At 38.3% G+C, this 27,355-nt stretch overlaps 3 protein-coding genes across 3 annotated transcripts in view; 2 read left to right on the top strand and 1 right to left on the bottom strand.

The window, feature by feature from the left end:
- Window positions 1-5,642, top strand: part of tenm1 (teneurin transmembrane protein 1) — a 214,503-nt gene extending 208,861 nt beyond the window's left edge. Inside the window, exons 31-32 of the mRNA XM_065250598.2 lie at window positions 2,642-2,784; window positions 2,880-5,642. Of these exons, the coding sequence (XP_065106670.2) occupies window positions 2,642-2,784; window positions 2,880-3,641 (905 nt within the window). The 3' untranslated portion in view covers window positions 3,642-5,642. The remainder of the gene's footprint in view (window positions 1-2,641; window positions 2,785-2,879) is intronic.
- A 1,265-nt stretch (window positions 5,643-6,907) lies between these two features.
- Window positions 6,908-12,096, bottom strand: sh2d1aa (SH2 domain containing 1A duplicate a). Its single transcript, XM_065250028.2, has 3 exons — window positions 11,866-12,096; window positions 11,706-11,769; window positions 6,908-7,267 (listed from the first exon to the last, which is right to left on the bottom strand). The coding sequence occupies exons 1-3, from the start codon at window positions 12,015-12,017 to the stop codon at window positions 7,139-7,141; spliced, it is 345 nt and encodes a 114-aa protein (XP_065106100.2). The 5' UTR covers window positions 12,018-12,096; the 3' UTR covers window positions 6,908-7,138.
- A 2,517-nt stretch (window positions 12,097-14,613) lies between these two features.
- On the top strand, window positions 14,614-27,355 carry LOC135732515 (uncharacterized). The gene is made up of 6 exons (XM_073814858.1): window positions 14,614-14,693; window positions 15,379-15,412; window positions 20,119-20,433; window positions 21,442-21,596; window positions 21,762-21,822; window positions 25,945-27,355. Exons 2-6 carry the CDS (start codon window positions 15,385-15,387, stop codon window positions 26,310-26,312), a joined length of 927 nt encoding a protein of 308 aa, XP_073670959.1. The 5' UTR covers window positions 14,614-14,693; window positions 15,379-15,384; the 3' UTR covers window positions 26,313-27,355.

The raw sequence follows: 27,355 nt of genomic DNA on the forward strand, positions 1-27,355 counted from the left end.
CGGATATTTTAGAAAATGTTTTAGATCTTTCAGTTAATTAAATGTAATGTTACGGGGTCCACCCATAGTCCACGACCTTTAAGTCCAAAAAAAGTGCGTCTATCCTTCACAAATTAAATCCAAACGGCTCCAGGATGATAAACAAAGGTCTTCTGAGGGTAATCCGCGTGGTGTTGTTGTAGAAATATCCATATTTAAAACTTTATTAACGAAAATAAATACCTTCCGATAGCGCCGCCATCTTAGTCGCGTCCGCATTCAGGATGAGAGCTTACGCAGCCTACGGAGGCTACTCTGCTGCTGCTCTGTGCCCCCGCCCTCCGAATTTGTCATACGTAACTAAGAAAAGTGCGTACACTACGCTAATCCTCTCTCCTGAATACAGAGGAGTCTAAGATGGGGTGGACCCCATAACATTAATCAACTGAAAGATCTAAAACATTTTCTAAAATATCCGAAAATGTGTTTGTCTGAAAAACGATGGACATATGCAACTCGGACAGCTTGGGGGTGAGTAAATCATGGGTTTAATATCATTTTTGGCCGAACTATCCCTTATAAGCATTCGTGTCAATGTAGGCAAAGGTGTAACGGAAATAAAATCACTATAAATCGTCATGTATGCGATATTCTAGTTTTTTTTTCTTGGTTTTTTTTTTCGTTCCAACAGTCAGACATGTATTTAGCATTGAGTCCAGAGAAAATGTAACATTTTGATATTAAGAAAATCTACTTTTTTTAATATAATGCATAGTGCTAGTAGGCCTAACATCCATACGCAGCACAAAAGTCTGGCATCGTCCATGAATTTGAAGTACAGGCGGAAATAGCAGCGTTACTTCCTATGACAAGACCCCTATTCTAAGATGCTGGCGGTTTTGACGCATGCTTAGAACCCAAAGGTGACATCTAGTGTACATGTCTATGTGTCCCCTATTCATAGTAATACGAGTGCTTATATTCTGTATCTTTGTCACAGTGGGAAGGCTTCAGAAAGTACATCCATCCCTCAATAATATAATCTGAATGACTCAAGTGGGTAATAAATGATCAATAATATCATGCGTCCATTGAAACATGCAGATCAGTGTGGTAAATTTAAATATAGCAGAATGTCAACAACTTTGAATCTTATTGGTTACTGCGTGTCTCGTGACAAAACACATATGAGTAGTCATGAGACTGGTCGAAATATATTCAAGAACCAGTGAGATTTCCATGAATATGATTTAGATGGTTTACACCAATGTTGGATGTATTTGATTTTTGGATCATTACCATGTTGAACCCCATATGCACGATGGCATTTTAATATAAAATGTGTTTCACTGAAGAAAATAAGTCATAAACATCTGGGTTGGCATGAGGATGAGTAAATTATAAAGAGTGTTTTAATTTTTGTGTGTCCATTTTGAATATACTTGGGTGGTAGACAGAAATGAACATTTTAATTGTTTTAAGGGTCATTTTTACTTTTAGAAGACCATTAAAGGCGAACCATAAAGCATCTTTAGCTGGCTGTGTCCAGTGGAGTCAGTTTAACTTAAAAATAAGAAACGGGCCGTTTGTCGGTAAGGTTAAACCATCGACATGTTTCAGGTTTTGCGAGCTGGGATTGTGCTTTAATGTTGATGACAGTTCCCTGAGGGGAAATGAACAGCTGAAAATGGCAGAACTGAGATTCATTAGTTTTATCCATGGCAAATGTCTGTGCACTAATGAATAGGCCAGTTTGCCTCAAGATAACTAAAGTTAAGTGCCTCGCTAAAGGCAACATTTGTGTTAGAACAGAATCTTCATAACTCCTGAGTTAAATCTGTTTTAAGAGTGACTATACAGTTTTTAACCATTACACTGCCAGAATTGCATTTAAAGCAACACTATGTAGTTTCCATGTAAAAATGACTTACAGCTCCCCCATGTGGTTGAAAAGCGCAACAGTGCCTGGTATCAGACACTCTTCTGCAGGCAGGGGGAGGGGCGGGGCTGTGTTTCCTACCCTCCACCGCCACTTTCAGATTGTGCTTGTAGCAGCTAGGAGGCTGCTTAGGTTGCAGCAACAGTACAATTTGTCCAGTTAAAAGTTGTTCTATCACTGAAATAATTTTAGAGACATTATATAAAGGTAAAAAAACTACATAGTGTTGCTTTAATGGTGAATAATTAAAAAAGAACAATGTCTCATGATCACTGAATCCGACTATTTTTTGTGACATGACATTCATCACAATCAAAAATTAAAAACAGGATATGAGCAGTTCCTGTTGTCTTGTATCATGACCAGCTGTGAACTAGAAGATAACTACAGTATTAAAATAAACAGACCCCATGAACTGTCAGACAAATGCATTTTCCTGTGTTGATGTGTTTCATATTGAAACAGGAAGTTGCAGCTTTGAAGCATGAGTTTTTACTGCCTAGTCATTGATGCATATTATGGGGAGGTCATTCTCATTCTAAACCGCATTTGATTGGGCTTTGTCGTACAGGATGAAGGAAAAATATCCATATTCCTGAAAGATTTTTAAATGGTACTTTGTTAACTTTTAGGAGTACCCAAGCCTAGTAAAAATATAGACTAAATACCACTTAAAGTCTTAAACAGCTTTTACATAAGTGTACTGCATCTTTCTCTGTGCAGATATCAGTAGCTGGCTGCAACTCTTTGGGTTCCAGCTTCATAATGTGGTTCCAGGGTTCCCCAAACCAAAGGTGGAGAACACGGAGCAAACCTACGAGATGATGGCTACACAGCTTCGCACACAGACCTGGGACACCAGCAAGGTATGCTTAAATTTCCCCATGTACAGAAAAACCTGTTTTAAGATAAAATTAAATTAACACTTACGGTTACTACTTTTTATACGATTTCACTTCAGGTTGTACTTGGTATCCAGTGTGATCTTCAAAAGCATTTGAAAAACTTCATCTCCTTGGATCGCCTTCCCATGACACCAGCCAATGGTAAAATCGGAGGACGCCAGGGACGTAGGCCGATATTCTCTGCCCTTTCATCAATTTTCGGAAAAGGTGTCAAATTCGCCATTCGTGACGGAGTGGTCGCGACTGAGATAATCGGGGTGGCAAGCGAGGACAGTCGACGCATTGCGGCCGTACTAAACGGCGCCGTGTACCTAAGAGGCCTCCATTTCACGGTGGATGCACGCGACACTCACTATTTCACTAAAGCGGGTCCATTAGAGGCAGATCTGGGAGTGGCAGGAGGTGGAGCTGGAGGCGGAGTCAGAGTGTTGGAAAACGGCGTAAACGTTTCAGTGTCCCAAATCAGTGCTATGGTCGGTGGGGAAATGCGACGGTTTGCCGACATAGTGCTCCAGCAGGGCGTGCTTAGCTTTAATATTCGATACGGAGCATCGCCGGAGGAAGAACGTACGCGTGTGCTGGAGGCTGCTCGGATAAGAGCTGTGCAAGGGGCGTGGCTACGGGAACAGAAGAAGGTCCTGGAAGGGGAGATCGGAAGTTTGGTTTGGACCGATAAGGAAAAGGATGAGCTTATCGCCGAGGGGCGTGTCTCAGGCTACGATGGGTTCTACGCGTTACCCGTCGAACAACATCCCGAGCTAGCAGACAGCCCTTTCAATATTCACCTGATCAGACATGTGGAAACCGGTCGTAGGTAACAGCGGCACTTAGACACGCCTACACACCCCTTTATTACACTCCGAGCTACTACATATCTCTCTTCAGCTTTTCTAGAACCCCAACCAAACCAATTGCGAAAGACTCTATTGCCTTGTGACAAATGATGGTATTATTTTTAGACTTTTGCGTTTGTTTATGCACTCCTAGAAAGTTTTGGTTAGGTAGATTTCTTGTTTTACAGTGGCTTAACCGTTCTTACTAAAGAACGAGCCTTGCTTGCCAACAAGAAGGCACAGAGAATAATTCACCCGTGACTGTTCTTGACTAACGTTTTCGACTTCACACACGCAGCCATGCCTGGCTCTCTCACTTTATTGTGTACAGTCATCATTTGACTTTAGGGGGAATGTCAAGTCAGAATGGTTATGACATTAAATCCTACAAACCTAAGGGGTTTTCTTGTGGTTTCATTGGCTGCTGTGTTAAGTGTTTCTCGGAGAATTTTCACAGTTGATTTGCTTTCCAGGATTTACATGTAGACGGCTTTCAGGATGACCTTCCAGAAACCAAACATTTCTGCAGACCTGTCAACGTCAAACGGATTTCTGGAGGCTCTCAGTTCGGTTTTCCGGTCTGCCTCTGTGTCTCTGACTTTGCCGTCGCAAAATTGAACTCCTGGGAGAGATTCACAGTGTTTTTCGAGTCTTGGCAAGAGCTCATCACCATCTTGTGTTGTTTTTGCTTAATCAGTGTTGAAGAAGCTGAGAGAAATAGGCCGTTCGACACCGCTGGTGTGAAAACAGATTCTTTTTTTTTCTTTTTTTTGCGAAAACTGTACAGTTAACTTTTCGTTTTAAATGTAGAAAAATATTATGTATGTGGAAATTGTGCCTTCCTGGTCTGCTAGAAACGATCACATGAAATGGGCTTAGACATATCGTACATCCTCAACTTGTGTTTCTGTAATAGTCACATGCCTTAGTTATATGCAATTATTTATTTTAAGTTTATTTATTGGCTAGCGGTAGCCAAAAACACGAATGCTAACTGAATTCTTGTAAGCATACGCCAGGATACAAACTCAAGTCCTGGTTTACAGTTTATGTGCTGCTCTTCTTTTTTCTATTCTCACGTGATTTAAAATCTTTTTGCTTTGCTGAAACTGTAATCATGTGTTTGACATTATGGTTTCACAATGAATGTCAAAGCAAACATGTTTTGGACTTATTTTACAGTACGTCGAGTTCATTTTCCCCGTTTCTGATCCCTATTGAAACTAGTAGGAGACCCGAGGAGGAAGATGCATAGGGAAATGAAAGGATCACCTGTCGAAGAAGAGCGCTGTTTTTTTGTTTTAGTCTTGGAGTTGAGTCTTTTCTAAAACTATTAAAGTCTGCAGCACTGTGGGTAGACGTTCTGTGTGTAGGACACTTGATATGGACTACTGTATATCATTAATGGACTACTGTAGACTGTTTATAGATAATGGACTATTTATACACGAAACTCAAGAGAATTAGGACTAAATGTATTTTCTTGTGAATTATGTGGATATGCTGTACCATCGAGCTTTGTAACCTTAATCTGAGATATATATTTGCACTGAAAATAAGGTGAAGAGGAAAATGCATCGGACTGAATTTTTCGAGCGTGCAAATATTTAACAGAGAGGTGCTCCGAAGGCACTATATGTTTCCGGCATTTTGCAAATATTCATTTCAATCAAAGTATGACTACGTTGCACGAAGAAAAAAATTGTGGCGGGAATTTCCTTTTATTTTATCCTGGTTTGCATCTTAGTCATAATCACGATCATTTCTGAACTGACCAAGGAATATGTAATGTTTGGTTTATGATCGAATCTCTCACAAAAGTACTAAGAAGTTCAGTGTCCTCACCTTGGCCAAACAAGTTCCTGTGGTGTATATTTGGCTGATGGCCTTTATGTACACAACATAAAGCAGTTTGTAAAAACATGCCTATTTAAAAACAAAGTACTTTGGGCAGTGGCCTTTTTATAAATAAAAATGCAAATTTAACCCTGTTTTTCTATGTTTTTGTATGTGCGTCTTTGGGAGTGTGTGTTTGTTCGTACGGTCATGTTTACCACAGAGATGCAAAAGTTGATAAACACCATTTCTGACAAAAATTAGATAAAGTAAACCAAATGCTCTTGGCACGTATTATACGTTCATCAAATACATCCGGCCTCATTCAGAATTACTGGTTTGTTGGCAAAATCCATTAAGTACTTAAAGAGTTGGGAAATGGTTCCTTGTGAGGACTTGGAGCTGAATTCAAAATGAATGTGGTGGCCCAACCCAGTATCACGAAATTACATACCTATAGTCACGTAATTTTGTGAGTCTTTTCCGTGACACTCGCACGTTTTTCTGCGTGAACATGTCACGTATTTCTGTTTATGTGTCACTGTCACGTATTTGTTACTCAACTGTTTTGTCCTATTCTCTTACCATTACCGCTTCGGTTTAGGGTTAGATTGACATAAAATGACATCCTTACCCAAACCCAACTCTAACCCTAATGCCAGGCGACAATGGTTTAAAAATCATAAAATATAAAAAATAAATCATGAAATAAAGGTTGAAACCAATACTTAAAGTGACATCCTAATGCAAACACCAAATCTAACCCTAAACCGAAGTGTCAATGGTTTGAAAATAGGAAAAACAGTTGAGTAACAAATACGTGACAGTGACACGTAAACAAAAATATGTGAAAAAAGGTGGGAAAACGTGTCAGTGTCACGGAAAAGACTCATAATTTTGTGATACAGTGGACATGCATCACAGCTCCCCCTAATGTGCGTTTCAGTTACTTAATTTTTACATTTTAAATTTTTACCTTATTTGCAATGGGTAGTTGCATCTTTAGTGAATTTGGAACTGTTTACCATCTTGTCCAAAGATACGATTTTTTATTTATTTATATTTTATTTAAGTGGAGGTTTTGCACTAAGAGGGTTTTGCAGTGAAAGACAGTCGAAGTTTTCATTGCCATTAAAGTGCAAATTACTGAACCTAAACATAAGAGCCTGATTAAAAAAAAATGCTCATTTACCAGAAAACATGTCAGACGCACTTAAAGGGTTTTGCATCTGAACTTTTCACTTAGAAATTGCTTTCAGTGAAGAAACTGTGAACAAACAGCCAGATGTAGACATTATTTTGATAATACGTGAATTGCATCACACAAACCTCTTTAGAAATCAAATGTTTATTGTTTAACAATTGTGACAGGAGTCCTTACTAAAACTTATTCTAAAACACTTAAACAAAATCTAGTCTCAGAAAACCAAAGACGGACATTATAATACACGTTTCTCTTGTTGTTATCAACATTCTATAAAGAGGAAATGAGCTTCCCATGTTTACAAAAAAAAACCTTCAAATCTGAAATCAAAATAGCGACTGGGCAGTGCAAACTGTGCATTAGACTGTACTTACACAAGACAATGATTTACAAATATCTACAACAAATATACATTATGTGTTTTCAGGTTTTTATCTTTGTGTTATTGTTGATGTTTTGGATTATTTACAGGATACAGGAGCGGAAAGCTGATTCCTTGGTCCGGGACCATAAAAGCAGCAATAAGGTTTCTGACTTTCCTAAAGAATCTTTGCTTTGTCCCAGGTGCTGTCTGAAAAACAACAACAATGTCAAATGTAATAGGATTTCACTTTTCTTTATGAGTTCTTAAAAGCATCTCTGATAGCAGCAGCACCTGGTATTTTTTATATATTTCATCCCCCAAATGAATTTGTGTATCATTAATGTATCAAAAACAGATGTTACTGCACCATCCAAAATCTCCTTAGGAAGTCCTTAAAGGGGTTATGGTGGACTTATCAGATATCGTTTAAAGGCAGTCAGTTTCTTAAAGGGATAGTTCACCCAAAATGAAAGTTCTGTCATTTACTCACCCTCAAGTTGTTCAAAACCTGAACAGAAAGGGAGATATTTGTAATTGAGCAAAAAGCAGGACCGCCACTGACTTCCAGAGTAGGAACAATAACCTCCTAAGACCCGAGTTTTGGTTTGTCTTTTTTCAGATTTCTACCAGCTATTTTGGGGTTAGGAAGAACCAATAAATATAATAACCAAACATTTTTCTTTGAACATGAAGCAGTGTATTTGTGCATGTTTGTGTACAACAGGTTCCAGTTACACAGAATTAAGTATTAAGGTGCAAACATCAGAAAATAATTGATGTCCAGGTCTTAGGAGGATAATACTATGGAGGTCTGTGGCGGCCGGTGACTTCTTTTTAAAGGGCGCAAGATGCGTAGCTCGTCACAATATGTATTTAGCCCGTCATGTGTTGGGTTGTCATTCCAAAATATGTGTTCGGCACCTCAGATAAACTATATGCATCATGCGTCTTGTCAAAAAAAAGTGCACACGCATCGAAAGGTTGTTATGATAAAAGTGACGATTGTGTTTACCAGATACTCGGTTATTCTCATGTATATCAGAGTTTGTGTTACGTGTCTTGTGTCAATGTTTATAGGCCTGATGTCATAGGAAGTGCGGTATGAGTAATGTTTTGACATTTAATAACATTGTTATTTTTAATACGCACCTACATCTGTCTAGATTCTAGCTTAGCATTGTGTTAGCAGTGCAAAAGGTCATGGGTTTAAACACACATGCTGAAAACAACTAAACAATGTCAGGATTTTCATTTTTGGGTAAATTATCCTTTTAATTGACACTTTTTACAGACAGCTGTTTATTTACACTTAAAGGAATAGTCACCCTTTTGCCATATTAAACTATGTTATTACCTCAACTTAGACGAATTAATACATATCTATCACTGTACAGCGCGTCGTGAATGTGTTAGCCTTTAGCCTAGTCCCATTCATTCCTATGGTACCAAACAGGGACACCGTGTTTTCCCTATTTAAAGACTGTTACATGAGGAGTTATACCAGTAAGTATGGTGCCACAAAATAAAACTTTTTTTGGTACCATAGGAATGAATGGGGCTAGGCTAAATGCTAACACATTCACAACGCGCTGTACAGTGCACGCATTGAAAAAAGATAGATATTAATTTGTCTAAGTTGAGGTAATAACATAGTTTAATATGGCAAAAGAGTTGTTTTGTCATTTCTTCATCAGATGGACAGGTTTGCCCGTGTGTGACATAAAGGAAAGTTTGCATCTAAATACTCATTTGCATTTTTGAAGAAAACTTGATGTGGTTTTTAAAACCATGAGCTCTATAAAATTATTTCACTTAAAAAATGTTTGGGTAAGGTTTCACAGTTAACAGAAAAAAATGTATCAGCATCTTTATCATCATCGTTGATATCAGCATATTAGTGCTGTGTTGCACAGCTCGAGCTAACCACTTCCTTTAGGCATGAATGTGGTATACTGAAACGCAGATGTACTGGGCAATTCTCTGGCTGTTAATATGTGGTTGGTTAAGCTATAAATACAGATCACAGCACACTGACCACAAATAAGAAAAAAAAAATTCACTGTATACTTAAGTACAGAGCTTACCCAGATAGCCACTGGACACTGTAACGGAACAGGACCGCAACCGCAAAACGATAGTGCCGGACTCGTTCCTGGGTCCAAACGCACAACGGGCCGAAGCCGTTTCTGGTCTGTTATTAGGGGTTGTTGCGGATATGTACCAGCGCCGATCCAGCGCTGATTCAGCACCGCCTGATCATCAGTATCGGCTCAGATTCTAATTGCAGATCTGGACCAAATCAGTGTCAGACACAGCTAATGTCTTTCGGTTATCTTTGGGAAAAGTAATCTGGGCCAGATCTGTTAAATGATATAAATACTGAACTGATGTTTAAGCTGAAACCTCTATCTGGCACGGATCTGGTTCACAATCAGAAAACTTCTCTGAGATAGAAACGGAGGCAAGGGGCTTAAAACGGATCCGGGCCAAATGTAATTGCTATCTGGGTAGACTTTCATTTGTTATTTGCAGTTTTGCACAAGCATGAATTTTTAATATTTGCAGAAGTGACTAACCCTAATTATTGCATGCAACAATGGAAACAACACACTAGGGTGGGTCACTGCCTGGGTGGGCCACTCTTGCTTCTAATAATAAAATGTCGAAAATGCATTTACAGTGTGAAATGCATAGGGGAAATGCTAACGCTAAAATAGTTTTGAGTTAATCATAAACTTTTCTTTCTAAGATGATCTTTGCACACCTTTGGCTACATCTTAGTGGAAGTTTATGTAAGATGTTATGTGGTATAAAAATTATTTGAATTGCCAAATTTAAAATGTATACCTTTGTGCATGATGCTTTTATGAAAACATGCTAGCAACATCATACATTATTGTTATATACAATGTAGAAACTACAGTGTTAGCTGGTTGCTTACTTACTGTAGATTGTACATTTATGTTATTTACTGGCAACAGTTTGTTCAAAGTTAAATGAACATGAAACATTTTCAGTCTTTATCTTCTACAGTACGTTACTGGCAACCAGCTGCATTATTACAGCTAATTTTTACAATGTAGCCTTTTTTTCTAGAGAGGTTTGAGTAATAGTATAGGAACTGTTGAATGCTTAAGAGGGCTGGAGATCGGATCAACCTTGAGACACTAAAGTCCTGCTTATTGATCTGTGTACCGTTCATATTGAGCTTGTAATCATTCAGCTGTGTTGTGTTGTGTTAAAGGAATAGTCTACCCTTTTGCCATATTAAACTATGTTATTACTTCAACCTAGACAAATTAATACATACCAATCTTTTTTTAATGCGTGCACTGTACAGCGCGTCGTGAATGTGTTAGCATTTAGCCTAGCCCCATTCATTCCTATGGTACCAAACAGGGAAGCCACCAAACACTTCCGTGTTTTCCCTATTTAAAGACTGTTACATGAGGAGTTATACTAGTAAGTATGGTGCCACAAAATAAAACTTTTTTTTGGTACCATAGGAATGAATGGGGCTAGGCTAAATGCTAACACATTCATAACGCGCTGTACAGTGCACGCATTGAAAAAAGATAGGTATGTATTAATTCGTCTAGGTTGAGGTAATAACATAGTTTAATATGGCAAAAGGGTAGACTATTCCTTTAAGGTGGTCTGTTGGTGTTGTAGCTGTTTGTAGGCCTGGTGTCATAGGAAGAGTGGTATGAAAAATTATTTGAGGTTTAATAACATTGTTATTTTTAATATGCATTTACATCTGTTTAAATGTATAGTGCATAAGGCCGTGGGTTCAACTAAGTCACTTTGGAGGATAAAAGCATCTGCCAAAAGCATAAATGTAATGTATGCTTATTAACAATGAGCTGTTGCCTCTCAAAAGACACTCAACGGTGTGTTATGTTATTCTCATTGACACAATTTAGATTTTTGTTCTGTCTATATTGAAATAGGAATCCGGTAAAATGGTTTCCTTACAAAACTTTACCTGTATGAATTTCTTTTTTCTGATGAACACAAAAGAAGATTTTTTGAGAAATGATGGTAAACACACAGCAGGTAGTGACCATTGAGTTCCATAGTAGGAAAAAAATATATTTTAGAAGTAATTGTGATAAATGAGGAAGAAAATGTTTTGATAAATGATCAGTTGACGGTACCTGTTAAATTCCATCATATTTTTTATTCCTACTATGGAAGTCAATGGTCACTGTCTGCTGTGTGTTTACCATCATTTCTCCAAATATTTTCTTTTGTATTCATCAGAAAAAATTAATTCATACAGTTTTAGAACAACATGAGGATGAGGAAATGATGACAGAATTTTCATTTTAAAGTGAACTATCCCTTTAATTGTCAGTAATATTAATATGTTGTTTTGTTAAGCATTTTTTCCCTCACAGATTTATACAGAGTGCTCAAGGTGGATCATATCAGGACTCCGGTTAGGTTTGAAAAGTGCATTGTTTCCAAATAGCCTAATACAGCAAAGGTATGTTAATGTTACACGTTTAAAATAAATTAAAGACATTACTATCCCTTAATACAATATAACAAAACAGCAGTAGCTGTCTCTGCAGACAGGTAGCCTACATTCAAGATTTACCTGAGGAAAAATCAATGTAAACCTTAAATCTCTTCATACCTCTATCGTCCAGTAGCCATCATTTTGTTTGAAGATTCTGTAGGTGTACACCCACTCGCCAGACCTGCAGATCAATGCATTCAGTTATTACTAAAGCATGATAGACACGACTCTCACAAACAGTAATTCTACCCAAACAGATGTGAAAGATGTTACTCACAGCACACACACGCAGTAAGAACCCGGTAAGTTTTTGCTGTCTCTGATCAGATAGCTGCCGTCTCTGCCAGCCACACTCAAAATCTCTTCTGCTTTTCTTTTACTGATGTCTCCGTGATACTCTGGTAGATCCTCCATTCTGCCTCTCTGCATCTATTGTACACACACATACCGCCACACAGACAGTATACAGGATGTGACTTCTTTTAAGGAAGTCAATTTTTACCCAGACTTTAGAAGCTTTCTATGAAAGTACCTCTTAGGGTATATATGCTGTTCCAGGATCAGCTTTAGCTGCCTTGTGCCTTTTTGAGATGTGGATCCACTATCTTTGCTTTTAGGCGACAATGGAAATATGTCCTATATATGAAATTTGCTACAAGTATATTATGTGATATATAATATATTATGAGATATATTGGCCAAGAATAACACTTTTAACTTTTAAAACTAACTTCATGTTAACCATGTGGCTTTGAAAAGATCCTTCTGCTTTTAGATTTAGCCTAGACATTAGATCATTATTTTGCCAAGAAGTTTTACTTCATGCTTTCAGAGAAAGAGACCCACTATTTCAATTATAAATTTAAAGCTTAAGCTAAATCTCATGATTCATGATATTATTTATAAATTTTCCTAGCATATTTCTTACATTTTACAGTAATAAATGTGAGCGGCTGCACTAGAAGATTATGTCCACACGGGGGCACTCTGTCGATAGAAATGATTCATTAAGGTACACCAAATAATGTAGGCTACTTAAATATTAATGTAAGGTATGGTACATTCATATTTCGGTTGTATTTAATTATAACATATACCGCATAAGCTGAGGTGAAGTTTAACAATTTATAAATGTGTTATCTAATATGTATAAAAGGTTTCTAGCATGGTTTATAAATGTTATTTTCACAGAGAATTTAAATTTTAAAGAATCTTTAGTTTAATCATTAAACATTTATTGGTTGGCTGCCAATACATTTATATTCCTGTCACGCATTGATTTATTTACTAACTAATCGATAAACATTATTATAATAATAATAATTTTTTTGTAAATTCAGTAGTTTGATTAAAGTGACTCGGGCATGGCGTGATGAAGAAAGAAAGAAGTGCATCGGGCAAAATCTGGTGTACTCTGTCGCCATCTCGCGGTGTCCACAACTTCCAGATGTGCAATTAATATGATGGTTCGTAGGCCTACTAACAATTTAATAAGAAACTGATTTACCAAACAGTCACTCTTTGTAACGTATTTTAATTTTTATGGGGCAGTTTCCGTACAGTGATTAGACTAGTCCTAGAATAAAACAAATGTAAGAGCTGTCCAAACTGAAAACAACTTGCACTGACATATCTTAAAATACATCAGTGCCCTTTGTTTTGCCTCAACATGCACACACGTAATGTTTTAAGTAAGGCATGTTGGTTAAAACTAGTTAATTTTTCCTAATTAAAGTAAGGTCTAGTCGTGTTTTAAGATAACCAACCACCCCTATATATTATAGTACTACATTAACATGCCTGCATTCAAGCAATTTGTCAACTTATTTAATTCCTTTAGTGCTTTATATAGCCATGTATAAACAAATTATTAGTAGTAATATAAGCATTAGCAAGGCCATGTACATGACATTCTAAGGGTTTACAGTTTACAGCATTCGAAGTCTATATTTAGCTACACCTGAGTCATTAGCACCACAGGTCTGTGAAAACCACAAAGGTAAGAGAAGCTCGCTTGCTTACCTTTTGTTTAAAGAAAAATAATATCAAATGAAACCTGTTTAAAGTAAATTAAATCAAATATTATAAAGTAGTAGTAAAACTATTTCAACTGATGCAGCAGAACTATTTAAATTATGAACTTCATTTTAGATTATCTTAAAGTCAATCCTTGTTGGATTTTCTTTTTGTTTGTTTGTTCTAGTGTGAAAAGTGCACAAAGTTTGATTGCGAAGTCAAAGGGTAAATTAAACACTAACCATAAAACAAATGTTTTTTTTACTGCTTTATTAGAATGCGTTGCTGGTTTCATCAACAACTATGCAGATCTCTTTGCCTAGAGATCCCTTTTAGCTATAGTGAAACCAGATTAAAAATAACGCATTGTTTAAGATTCAGAATGCTGAACAATGGAAACCCTTAATGGACGAGTTGGGTGAGAAATGGTGGAATTTTCTTGAGCATCTTTTTTTCATACTCAAACTTTTTGCTTTATAAATTTATCTTTAAAAAGCCTGACTGGTTAAGGTTTTGTTTTTGAAAACGATCCCATCCCATGCTGTGGTTCTTATGTTCTTATTTGGTTATTGTTTAATTAATTTATTTTTCTTTCCTTTATATTTTACAACATTATACATGTTTTATGTACATGTATGCATTTACGCTCGCGCGCAATGTTTTTCATATTTTTCAGGATGGTCTAGTTTTCAGCTACAGTACAGAAACTGAATTAAGTAGTTAAACGTAAAATAATTTCTTTACTGTATAAATTAAACATTTCCTAGATCCTTTTATACTACCTTCACACGCGTTTGATTTCTCAACGGCTTATATTCACTAAAAAGTAAGACTTACTAGGATAATCACGGCATTTTGAGATAATTTTATGGCGCTGTGTTAAAATATGTTCTGTCCTCAGTTGTTTATATTAATGAAAAGCTGTACAGTTCTGTGTTATGCATATGTGTATGCCACAAGGGGGCACTAAAAAGTAAGCTGCTGATGACGTGTTTGTGTTATTTGTTCTAGTCGAGTTTCGGTTGTCTTTTACTGAAGTCTGTCTGACCCAGGCATCGGTCTGTGCTTATTGTGGAGCCCTGCAGAAAAGTAAGTTAGTTTTTTTCATATGTTTTATAAAACCTTTTTTTTACACTATCACACTAACATAATACGCAACTGTTTGGTTTTTTAACGTTATGTTTAAGATTACGCATCTCTTGGTTTAAATCAAGCTATTTCTGTTGCTCATGGATTAAACACTATCTGTTTTTTGTATATATATATACTGTAATATATCTAAAATACCAATTTATTATTGGATTAGCAGTTTTTGGTAACATTAAATGGACTTCATGAGCTCTTAATGTCACATATAGGACAGTTAGTGAATTTTCGTGCCGTGTATAGATCATGTAGAATAAACGCTAACAATATATTTACACTCAAATGTACTGTAGGGTTATTATACAAATCTAAATAAAGAGGAAGGCAGTCAACATATCCAACTCTATCTGCAATTAATAAACTATTTGAGCAATTGTATTTATATTGTAGTTATAGTGTGGAACTTTTTCATGTAAAAAAGTAAAAAAAAAGAATGCGTTGCAAGAGTCCAATGTACTTTAGTTGAGTTTATTTTATTTTTTGAGTTTACTTATTCCGAGGCCAATTATCTGGCGGACAACAAAGTCAGTAACCGATACCAAGCCATGGAAATTGACTGCACCTGGTTACCTGTGCAGTTTTGTTTTTTATAGCTTTTTTTTACACTTGTGCATGTATTCTGTTTTAGGGAACTATGGGAGTCACGAGCAGTAACGTTCAAAGTAAGTTTGATCACAGTTTTGCAATAGCACAAAGGCATTCTTTTCTGTGTCATTTTACATAACCATGGATATTACAGTATGCAAGTTAAACCACAGTTACTAGAATGGCTTTGCTATCAATATGCCAAATATGGTTATTACAAAATACATAATTTTCATTAAGGAATATGCATTGCACTATATTCTCTTATATATTTGCTTTTATAACTTGTTTTATTTGAGAAATAGTTTTTAAAAATCTAAAGGAATCCTTTGTGCTTGTGTATGTTCTTATACTGTTAATGTAATGGCTCGGTTAGAAGGCTATTATTTGCTACATTTCGATTGTGTTTAATGATTCTAAAAAAAAAGATATAGCTTGTCATATCGTTGTTATGGGGAGAAATAAACAGAGAGATCCTAGTGCAGATGAACAGAAAATGTATTAAATTAAATGTAAATGTAAAAGTCAGCAGCACGTCTGGGCACAAAGGCCACACTGAGGCAGACGGCAAGAAGGCGATGAGAACACACACACTGGGTCAGAGCGAGAACCACACACGTCCGGACTCCAGCCACACTTCAGCGGACGGTTGGAGAGAGGAAGGAGGGCACACTGGAAACTGGGCGAAAGCCTCACACGTCCGGGCACCAGCCACACTTCAACAGACGGTGGGAGAGATATCAGATCACAAACTGGAGAGCCATCCACAACTCGCCCGGGCACAACGCCACACTCGGCAGGTGGGGGGAGTGATCCTGTGGCGGCAGAGAGAGAGAGAGCATTAGTGGTGCTGAGCGCTGCACGGAGAGAAGCTGGACAGCTCCCGAGGCAAAGGACCGCCCTGCTGGACAGCGGCAAAGCCGCGGCGAGAATCCTCTGCACGTAGATGGAGAGATAAGCAGTCTTAATGCATTTGGATGAAGCAGAGGACAGCAGATGATATCAGAGACGGTATCCAATTCTTCCGGATAGCAGAGAGCACAGACAAACAGGGAAAAATGACTATTAACAGACTAGAATAACTTGCTAGACAAGACAGTACAGGACTAGAATCTAGACGAGCTAGAAACCGGCGAGCACATACAAAGACGAACTTGCAACGAGACACAAAACCCCCCAGGGATTAAATAGCAAACCGATTGGCCATCAAAATGAGGAGCAGCTGTGAAGTGTGAAGCTGTCAAAGCAAAACACAAACACAGGGAAACAAAAACACAGCAGCCGGTAAGACCGAGATCATGACAGGACCCCCCCACGACCGCCACCAGGCGGTCCATGGGAGGGCTCACCTCGTCGCCGACGGAAGTCCTCAATCATGTCAGGGTCCAAGATGTCCCGGGCCGGTACACAACACCTCTCCTCCGGACCATAGCCCTCCCAGTCCACTAAATACTGAAAACCCCTGCCCCGATGACACACATCTAACAAGGATTTAACAGTAAAAACAGGGGAACCAAAAGCTGCGGGGTGGTAGCAGATGGAACAGGGTTAAGAGGAGAAAAGAAAACAGGCTTAAGTTTAGACACATGAAAAACTGAGATTTTAAATTATCAAAGGCCTCCTGAGCCTCCTTACCCCAGACAAACCTCTCCTTAGTGGAGGTGAGAGCTGTAAGGGGGTGAGCAATCTGACCAAAGTTTCTGATGAATCGCCAGTAAAATTGGCGAACCCCAAGAAATGTAGTAATGCCTTACAGGAGTCGGGGACAGGCCACTCGGCCACCGCTCTGATCTTGGCTGGATCGGGACGAATCTCACCAGTGGCAACAACAAAACCCAGGAACGAAACCGACCTCTTATGAAACTCGCACTTCTCGGCCTTAACAAAAAAGTTTATTCTCTAACAGCCGGCGTAAAACTCGGCGGACATGCTGAGTGTGTTCCTGCATAGAGGGAGAAAAGATGAGAATATCATCCAAATACACAAAGACAAACTTGTAAATCAGGTCTCTCAGCACATCATTAACCAGAGCCTGGAAGACAGAAGGAGCGTTCGTCAACCCCCACGGGAGAACGCAGTACTCAAAGTGTCCAGTAGGGGTGCTAAATGCTGTCTTCCATTCATCGCCCTCTATTATGCGCAGCAAATGATAAGCATTGAGCAGATCTAATCTGGTGAAAAACTGCGCTCCCTGCAAAAGCTCAAAAGCCGAAGACATTAAATGAAGAGGGTACCTATTCTTAACAGTAATGTCATTCAAGCCCATATAATCAATACAGGGACAGAGGGAGCCATCCTTATTCTTTACAAAGAAAAACCCCAACCTGCGGGAGAGGTGGAGGGACGGATGAGACCGCCACGTAAGGCATCATTAATGTATCGATCCATGGCCTCTCTCTCAGGACCAGACAAAGAAAAGAGTCTACCTTTAGGCGGAGAAGTGCCTGGGAGGAGTTCGATAGAACAATCGTATGGCCGGTGGGGAGGAAGGGAGGTGGCCCGGGCTTTACTAAACACCTGAACAAAGTCGGCATACTCCGCCGGGACCCCGGTCAAATCGGCCGCCGGAACCTGAGAAAGAGAAAGAACAGATCCCGAAACAGCAGAACCAAAACAAGACACATGACAAGACTGAGACCAAACTAAAATAATATTGTGTTGCCAATCAACATGAGGATTGTGTTGTGCCAACCATGCATGCCCCAAAATGATGGGAGAGAGAGAGGCATGAAGGAGGTACAACACAATCTCTTCACGATGATTGCCGGAAATAAAAAGACTTACAGGAGGGGTGCAGTGGGTGATCTGTGCCATCTGCTGACCTCTAATGGACCAGACATCCAAGGGGACCTCAAGGAGAACAGCGGGAATACCACAAGCACCAGCCAGATCCTCATCTATAAAATTGCCTTCAGCGCCGGAGTCGAGAAGGACCGTGGTAGAATGTTCATGGCCAGAGAAGGACAACGTGACAGGGAGTTGAGTGCATGATGACGGGGAGGATTTCTGTGACGTGACGCCCACCAGGACCCCCTGATTCACCGATGGGCGGTGCCTTTTACCGGGCAGAGTTTGGCAAAGTGCCCCAGCTTACCGCAGTAGAGGCAGAGGGAATTCTGAAGATGACGCTCTCTCTCTCTGCGATAATCGCATCCTACCCAACTGCATGGGCTCACTCTCAGCAGGCAAAGGGTTACTAGACTGACTAGACTGGGTGGCCTCACTCAGAAAGACCCGGTGACGGAGAGAACGGTGCTGGTCGCAGAACAGCATCCGGGCTTAAACCCTCAGTGCAAGCTCAATGATGCCGTCAAGTGAGTGAGGCATTTCGTGGGTCGCTATCTCATCCTGAATGCTGTCAGATAAACCATCAATGAACTGCGCCCGGAGTGCTGCCTCGTTCCAACTGCATGCCGCTGCCAAGGTCTTAAAATGGATCGAATAATCCGTCACCGAGCTCGTTCCCTGGGCGAGGCGGGCCAGACGAGCTGAAGCGGCATCCCCGTGAACGCAGCGATCGAAGAGCTTGACCATTTCCTCCCAGAATTCCTCAAACGATTGGCAGCAAGGATCCTGGGCGTCCCAAACAGCGGGCCCCACTCGCGCGCTCTTCCCACCAGCAGAGTGATCACATAGGCGACCCGGGTGCATTCGGTCGCGTATCAGCGAGGTTGGAGAGCGAACACCAGCGAGCACTGGGACAAGACCGCCCGACAGGATGAGGGATCACCGTCATAGGGTGGAGGGTTGGCAGCATGGGGCTCCATATCGGGAGGGTGGCGAATCCGATCGAGGCGTGCAGAGAGCTTGTTCATGCGAGAGGACAGATCATCAACCTCCTCGGCTGTAGTAGTGAGCTGTGCAGTGTGTTGACCCAGCCAGGCTCCCTACTGAGCGAGTGCAGAACGAACTGAATCAACATCCATGTTGGCAAGTTCGTTCTGTTATGGGGAGAAATAAACGGAGAGATCCCAGTGTAGATGAACAGAAAATGTATTAAATTAAATGTAAAAGTAAAAGTCAGCAGCACGTCTGGGCACAAAGGCCACACTGAGGCAGACGGCGAGAAGGCGATGAGAACACGCGCACGTGTTAAGCTGTCAAAACAAAACACAAACACAGGGAAACAAAAACACCGAAATCATGACAATCGTGTAATGTCCACTAAATTATTTATCTCCAATAAATTCAGTGTCTTAAAAAAAATTGACAATAGCATGTGTGTGGAAGCTGTCTATAGTAATTCAAAAAGCATTCAGATTTGGTTCCTTATCAGGGGACACATAATACAGTGCTTATGGCCTTTTTGTTAACTGTCTATAGACACTATAAAACACACATAGCAAGTAAAATGATTTTTAAGTTTTTGTTGTGATTAATTAAGGAAGTAAACTGTTGCAACATTTTTTAATTCCAATCATTGAATCTCGAAATAAATTTTGTAATTATGACTCTTTTTGCATCACATCTGAGTATGTTTTGCATAAGCATTTGTATATCTGCTTTAGATCTGTTTATCTTATTTTTTGTATATTTTTTGTATATCTTTATACTTTTGAAGTGTAGTTTTTTCAGTGGACATTTTATTCTAAAGCAGAAAAATAAACTTCAAACTTTAAATGTATGAAGCAAATGAAATACTTGGACTTTGCATGCAGGTAAAACATTATAGTTTGTTGTTAACAAAATTACTTAATTTCCGTTAAACAAAAGACACTTTCAAAAGTGAATGTTTATGATATTACAGTATGAGTGTTTTCCTTTTCTTTTTTTTACCTCATAGGTGATCTATACATCTGTGGAACACATCAGATCACACAGTTTGGTTTCACTATACCATGCTTCCTGTCACATGCACCACACGGTGCTATAGAGTTGGCGTGGTTTAAGGAGACAGAATGCATTTGTCTTTATAAGAATGGACAGGTGATAAAGGGGAGGGGTTATGAGAACAGAGTGAATCTGTTACCTAAACAGCTAAAGAGGGGAAATGTGTCCTTAACACTACAAGGATTAAAAAATTCAGATGTTGGAGATTACACATGTCAAGTCACTGATGTAGACAAAACAAAGGAGATAACAGTAAGAGTAGGAAAAGGTTAGTATTCTGTCATTTTATATTTTCATTATTTGTACGACGACAAAGGTCACCTGAAAATCTCATTAATCCCACATTAATAAAAGGGTCATCATACTTCCTGGCCCCTTTGAGGTCTTTTTATAATGTTAGCATAGTTTCCAACACCAAAAACAGTGATAATTTAGTTTTTCATGACTTTCTTATTGGCCTTGAGAATAAAATGGGATGAATAGCTGCCCTGTCGAAGATGTTTTTAATGCTCTCTCGTCTATACTATGAGACAAGCTGGTCGTGTGATGACCCCTGGGCCTGGTCCATGCATTCATGTGAATGTCAGTTTGACAGGTTTCATCTACCATTGTTGTGGTATCCGTAAGGGCAGCGGCATCTTTCAGCAGGGTAATGTGGCCTACCCCACTGCACATGCTGTCGGAGGCACATGATAGTTTCATGGTGTTACCTTAGAGTTCAATTCACGGTGGCTCCACTTCTGGTCCACTTCTAACATCACATGTCTTGGCTAGTTCATGCCTCAATGGGCAGCGTATTTGGCAGGGAGTCATAAGACTAATTGGGAGGCAAGGCAACATGCTTAACTCATCATATCTTTGAACCAGTGGTCTCCAACATGGTTGCCCGCACAGAGTCTGTGAGGTGCCCGCCAAAGCACATTCTATAGCCTCCATTTGAATTTTTATTAATTACATATCTTTTATATTAGCTTGGCTTCTTTTATGTATGTTAACATTTAAAACAATGATAAAACATATCAACAAGTAAAATAAAATCAAGAAGTAAAACTTTTTTGACTACTCTACACTAAATCAAAAAGAAGCCCTCCAGATTGTTATATCCATTGTGGTAGCCCTTGCTTACAAAAAGGGTGGAGACCCCTGATTTAAACGCTTCCAGAGCCATATATGCAGTGTGATTTAAACTGTTAAAAGTCTCATTGTTATTAAGTGTTATTAAGTGTTATTATCGTGTTATTAAGTTTCTTTATTTTTGTGATACTTTTTTCAACAGAACTCCTCTTGTACAAAATTCACAATATGGTAAATTATAAAGTAGTTGGAGCATTGGTTATGCTGCTTGCAGTAGCAATAAGAGAAGCAGCTGTAATAGTTGCAATATTGGGAATAGTAGTCACAGCACTACTATCAAACGTCACTTTCATGGAAGTAAGTGCAGTTTTATGTTTTAAAAATGTATATTTTGCTAAAAAATGCTGAAACAAACCAGCTTACAATAATTAATGCAGACATCAACAGACATTTTAACAAAGTATTTTTCACTTCCTCCATAAGTTGCATCCCTCCATTACAGTTTTGTCTTTACTTGCTCAGATAAACAGGCAATGGAGTCAGCATGAGAGGCAAAAAATGGAAAGGTCTGCTCTGTTGGCAGGTAGTTACTATTTAACTATTTACTATTTTACAGTTCATGATGAGCAAAACCACTGCAAGCTCAAGTTTATTATTTACAAAAAAGCAAAATAGAAAAAATAATATCTAGAGGAACAAGGAAGCTCCCAAACTCAAAATTCAGACAAAGAGTTAAACTAAAATAGTGTACATGTATACATGTAGTGTACAAATATATGTACATATACACACAGACTAAAAGGTCATTGTTCATGATTTCTTACTCTCTTAGAACAGATGTGTTAAAACAACACTATAGGTGTGATTGGCAAAGGACAAAAAAGCAGGAAAATATATGGCACACCTATGACGTGGCGACATACACATTAGAATCCACCCATCTCTGTGTTATTATTGAAACAACACATTTTGTGTTACTTTTAACAAAACTTGTGTTTTATTTTAACACAAAATCAACACAAAATGACAAGCTTAACGCACAAAAATTTGTAAATCCTTTCTAAAAGTGTATGCTTATAAATAGTCGTGCAGTACTTGAACAAAAGTCCAATTTTGTGTGCATATAATACTACCACACCCTGACCTTTGAGACTCCCGTGTGATATTCATTAAATCTGCAATAAATCATGCACAGTTACAAATCTGCAAATGCAAGTGACTTACATTGCATTTACTGCTTTAAATACAATTTCTTTAGTATAAACGTCATGCTAAGCAGGCAGCATCAAGATAACAGAAATGTTTATCATCATGCCATTTAAATTGCAATGTGTAAAAAAATATATATATATATATATTGACCAGATTAGAAGTCTGTTGAAAACTTATATAGTTTTCTTCCTTTATAAAAGAAATGAGTTGATTATGAAAGAAAAATCTTAACAACCTATAAAATGATAACATCTAACCCGGCTTTTTTTTAAATAATAATTCATAGTAAAACCTAATATCAGATCTTGTTACTAACAAGACAAAATAAGTGAAAGCAAGAATATGCATTAATGTACACTGTTAGAAAATTTGTCAAAATATGTATCCAGTATGTAAAGTACAGCTTTGCACCTAAAGAGTTAGTACCTCAAAGATAAATATTAGATATAGCATGTCAAATGTCTACAAATTTGTACCTAATACATAGTATGACCTATTATAAAGGCTTTTGCCCCAGTGACAGCGGGTGTACATCATTGTAAAAAATTAGCTGTAATTATGCAGCTGGTTGCCTGTAACTTACTGTAGAAGATAAAGACTGAAAATTTTTCACATTCATTTAACTTTGAACAAACTGTTGCCAGTAAATAACATAAATATACAGCTGAAAGAAAAAGTATGTGAACCCTTTGGCCTTACTTGGATTTCTTCATACATTGGTCATAAAATTTGTTCTGATCTTCATCTAAGTCACAACAATAGAGAAACACAGTCTGCTTAAACTAATACCGCACAAACATTATATGTTTTCATGTATTTATTGAACACAACATGTAAACATTCATAGTGCAGGGTGGAAAAAGTATTTGAAACCCTAGGCTAATGACTTCTCCAGCTAATTGGAGCCAGGAGTCAGCCAACCTGGGGTCCAATCAATGTGATGAGATTGGATGCGTTGATTAAAGCTGCCCTGTCCAATAAAAAACACACACCAGTTTTGAGTTTGCTGTTCTGAAGAAGCATTGTCTGATGTGAACCATGCCTCGCACAAAAGAGCTCTCAGAAGACCTACGATCAAGAATTGTTGACTTACATAAAGCTGGAAAGGGCTACAAAAGTATATCTTAAAGCCTTGATGTCCATGTTTCCACGGTAAGACAGATTGTCTACAAATGGAGAAAGTTCAGCAATGTTGCTACACTCCCTAGGCGTGGTCGTCCTGTAAAGATGACTGCAAGAGCACAGCGCAGAATGCTCAATGAGGTGAAGAAGAATCCTGGGGTGTCAGCTAAAGACTTACAGAAATCTCTGGCACATGCTAACATTTTTGTTGACAAATCTACAATAAGGAAAACATTAAACAAGAATGGACTTCATGGGAAGTTTGCAAAACAGCACCTGGATGTTCCACAGCACTACTGGCAAAACATTCTGTGTACAGATGAAACCAAAATTGAGTTGGTTTGGAAAGAACACACAACACTATGTGTGGAGAACAAAAGGCACAGCACACCAACACCAAAACCTCATCCCAACTGTGAAATATGGTGGAGGGGGCATCATGGTTTGGGGCTGCTTTGCTGCCTCAGGCCCTGGACGGATTACTATCATCGATGGAAAAATGAATTCCAAAGTTTATCAAGACATTTTGCAGGAAAACTTAAGACCATCTGTCCGCCATCTGAAGCTTAACAGAGGATGGACGATGCAACAGGACAACAACCCAAAGCTCAAAGGAGGGTCAACCAGTTATTAAACCCAAAGATTCACATACTTTTTCCATCCTGCACTATGAATGTTTACATGTTGTGTTCAATAAATACATGAAAACGTATAATGTTTGTGCGGTATTAGTTTAAGCAGACTGTGTTTCTCTATTGTTGTGACTTAGGCCATGTTTACATTAGAGCATTTGCGTTTTAAAACGGCATTTTAAAATGAAAACGATCCTCGTTTATACTGGCATTTTAAAAAGAATCTTCATCCACACTATACACCACCATAAACGCATGAAACATGACCAATCATGTAACTGGGCATGCGCATAAAAGTGTAAAATAACTTATTACTCTAATAATAGCTTACCTGCACGTTTACGCAGCCTAGGGGTGTGCGATATTGACAAAAATTCATAGCTAGATCCTTTGCCGGCCACTACAACAGACACTATTTTTTAACCTATAAAAATGTGTTTGGGAAAGTTTTATACTGCTCTATCTACCCCCTACAACATATTAATATGATTAATAGGTTAATTTTGATTTTATAACTAAACAGAAATGTCTTTATGATTTAAAAAGAAAGCATTCAAGTGAACAGTACTAAACAGTAGCGAACTTGAAGCAAAAATAAATCAGCAAATTCAAACTTCAATCAAACATAGTAAGAGGTGAAGTATTGCTTTAGCCTTTACCAGAAATGCTTATTGAATTAATTTTTAAAAGTGTGCGAGGTCCGTGCACGTCCTCCGCTAGCAACACACAAATAGCTAAAAGCCAAGCGCCTAAACAAGCATTATATTAATGACGTTGAGTTTATTGTTTTTATTAATTTATATTCACAAAACTTATCAACAAAACATCGATTAAAATTAAGAGACAAATTATCTGAAACGAAATTCATTTTAAAGTAGCAAACAAAACTTACATTAAATGGAAAATAATGTCTGACCCATTACAATTCTCCCTTCATATTGGCCTTTGCAACGCCTATATGGCATTTAAAATTACAGTCTATCTTTCATAAGCTAACTACATTTAAACAAAACATAAACACATTAAACCCAACAATACTCAAACATTCATATAAAACAGACATTATCTATAAGGATACATGTTAAAACTATCCGATATAGCGTTTATAATAGCTGGTTGGTAGATGTTTACTATTTTTGGCAAAACCTTCGTAACAAACCAACATTTACATGAATAAAATAATTTTTACTTTGAAAATGATGCGCTGTCACGTTAACATCAGCTGTTCGTTTACATAAGACTCCGTCTATGTTCATTTACACTCAGAGCAACGTCTGAGTTCTCAAACTAAAACGGGGTCTTCAGCGTTTGCGAACGAATCCGCTTATGAGGGTCGAAAACGGTGATGTAGTGTAGATGAAAGGCGTAAACGTAGCAAAAGTAACGCGTTTTAAAGGATAAACGCATTAATGTAAACATAGCCTTAGATGAAGATCAGAACACATTTTATGACCGATTTTTGAAGAAATCCAAGTAAGCCCAAAGGGTTCACATACTTTTTCTTTCAACTGTATAAAATATACATTAAGTTACTGGCAACCAGCTGCCAGTAATACTGTAATTTCTACAGAATTTTTTTACAGTAGGCTATATTTTAACTTTTTTTCTAACACGTTAGAACCACTGGGGAACAACACCACTTCTGTTGACAAAATGCGCGCACAGGCTATTTGATCACGTAAATCATGCTATATTTTAACTTTTTTTGTTAAAGTTAAAAAAATTATCTTTTCTCAAAGAAACACAGGCAAGTCTTGTTGAAAGAGATACAAAGATCGAAGACTATTGCAAAAATCAACTGGCCGCACTGAAAATTGAACTGCAAAAAGAGATCAGAGTGCTGCGAGCAGATTTTCAACATCAACAGGCCATACAGAAAATTGAATTACAGGAAGAGATCAAAGTGCTACGAGAAGATTTCAAACTTCAACTGGCCACACTGAATGTGAAACAACAGGAAGATATCAAAGTGCTACGAGATGATTTCAAACTTAAACTGGCCATACCAAAAATGGAATTACAGGAAGAGATCAAAGTGCTACGAGAAGAGATACAGAGACTAAAATATATCCAATCTTCAAACACACCTGCTAAGTTTTATAGTTGAAGGAGTTATACATCCAATATACCAAGAAATAAATAATGCCATCATAATTATGGGACCATATAGTTCTTATTTTCTGTAAAATTTAAATGGTTTTACTGTTTTACTCAGGAATTGTGAAAAAGGGTCAGTATAACTGATCCATATAAATGACTGGATTGCACATAGATGGCTTAACGTAACAGCGTTTTCATGCCTGTTATTAGGTTTGTTCGGAGTTCACTGCTGCAAGAACCAACAGGTGGATGACATTAAAGTACAGTGAGAGCAATTCGGAGAAGTCTGATTTCGAGTCGCTCTCGCGGTATTGTGATGTCATCCTCCTGTCGGTTCTTACGGTTCCGCTTGAACTCAAACAAGTGTTCTACGTCATAGGTCACGCGAAAATGTCAACATGGGGGATGCTGTCCATACTAACGCAAACGTATGTACTGTCTTAGTGCTCGTTAAGTACTAAGTGAAATTCAGTACCTACTCAGTAAGTATGCGATTTCGGATTCAGCCTACGTCCATCTTTTTTACAGTCTATGGTAAAAACTGATTCTCTCGCCCTCTCGTGGTGTTCAACAACTGCTGCACAGGTGAACTTAATAAGACGTTACCTAAAATTTAATAGACCCTTTTACTGTTTGTACACAATGATGACGTGGCAATGTATGCGCGCACAGGTTGGCAACGGAAGTATGGCAAGAATCAGCAGTGAAGCAAGACAGAGAAAGTTATTTTAAAAAGTTGACTTATGAACTTTTTCAACACAGCTACTAGATCCGTGTACTGTAGTGGAGTGGATAGAAGACGTTAGCAGATAGCCCAATATAAAGTGGCCAGATACATATATACATATATTAGTATATTATATTAGTGCAACCAAACGCAACAACCAGACATTTTGATCCTGGGAAACCGTTTTAATAAACTTTCTGAGTTGCTAACACGTTAGAACCACTGGGGAACAACACCACTTCTGTTGACAAAATGCGCGCACAGGCTATTTGATCACGTAAATCATGTATTCGAGCTGTAAAAGGGTCTGAACGGATTTGCAT

This window comes from Paramisgurnus dabryanus, chromosome 5, assembly GCF_030506205.2.
Source record: "Paramisgurnus dabryanus chromosome 5, PD_genome_1.1, whole genome shotgun sequence".
Classification (NCBI taxonomy): Eukaryota; Metazoa; Chordata; class Actinopteri; order Cypriniformes; family Cobitidae; genus Paramisgurnus; species Paramisgurnus dabryanus.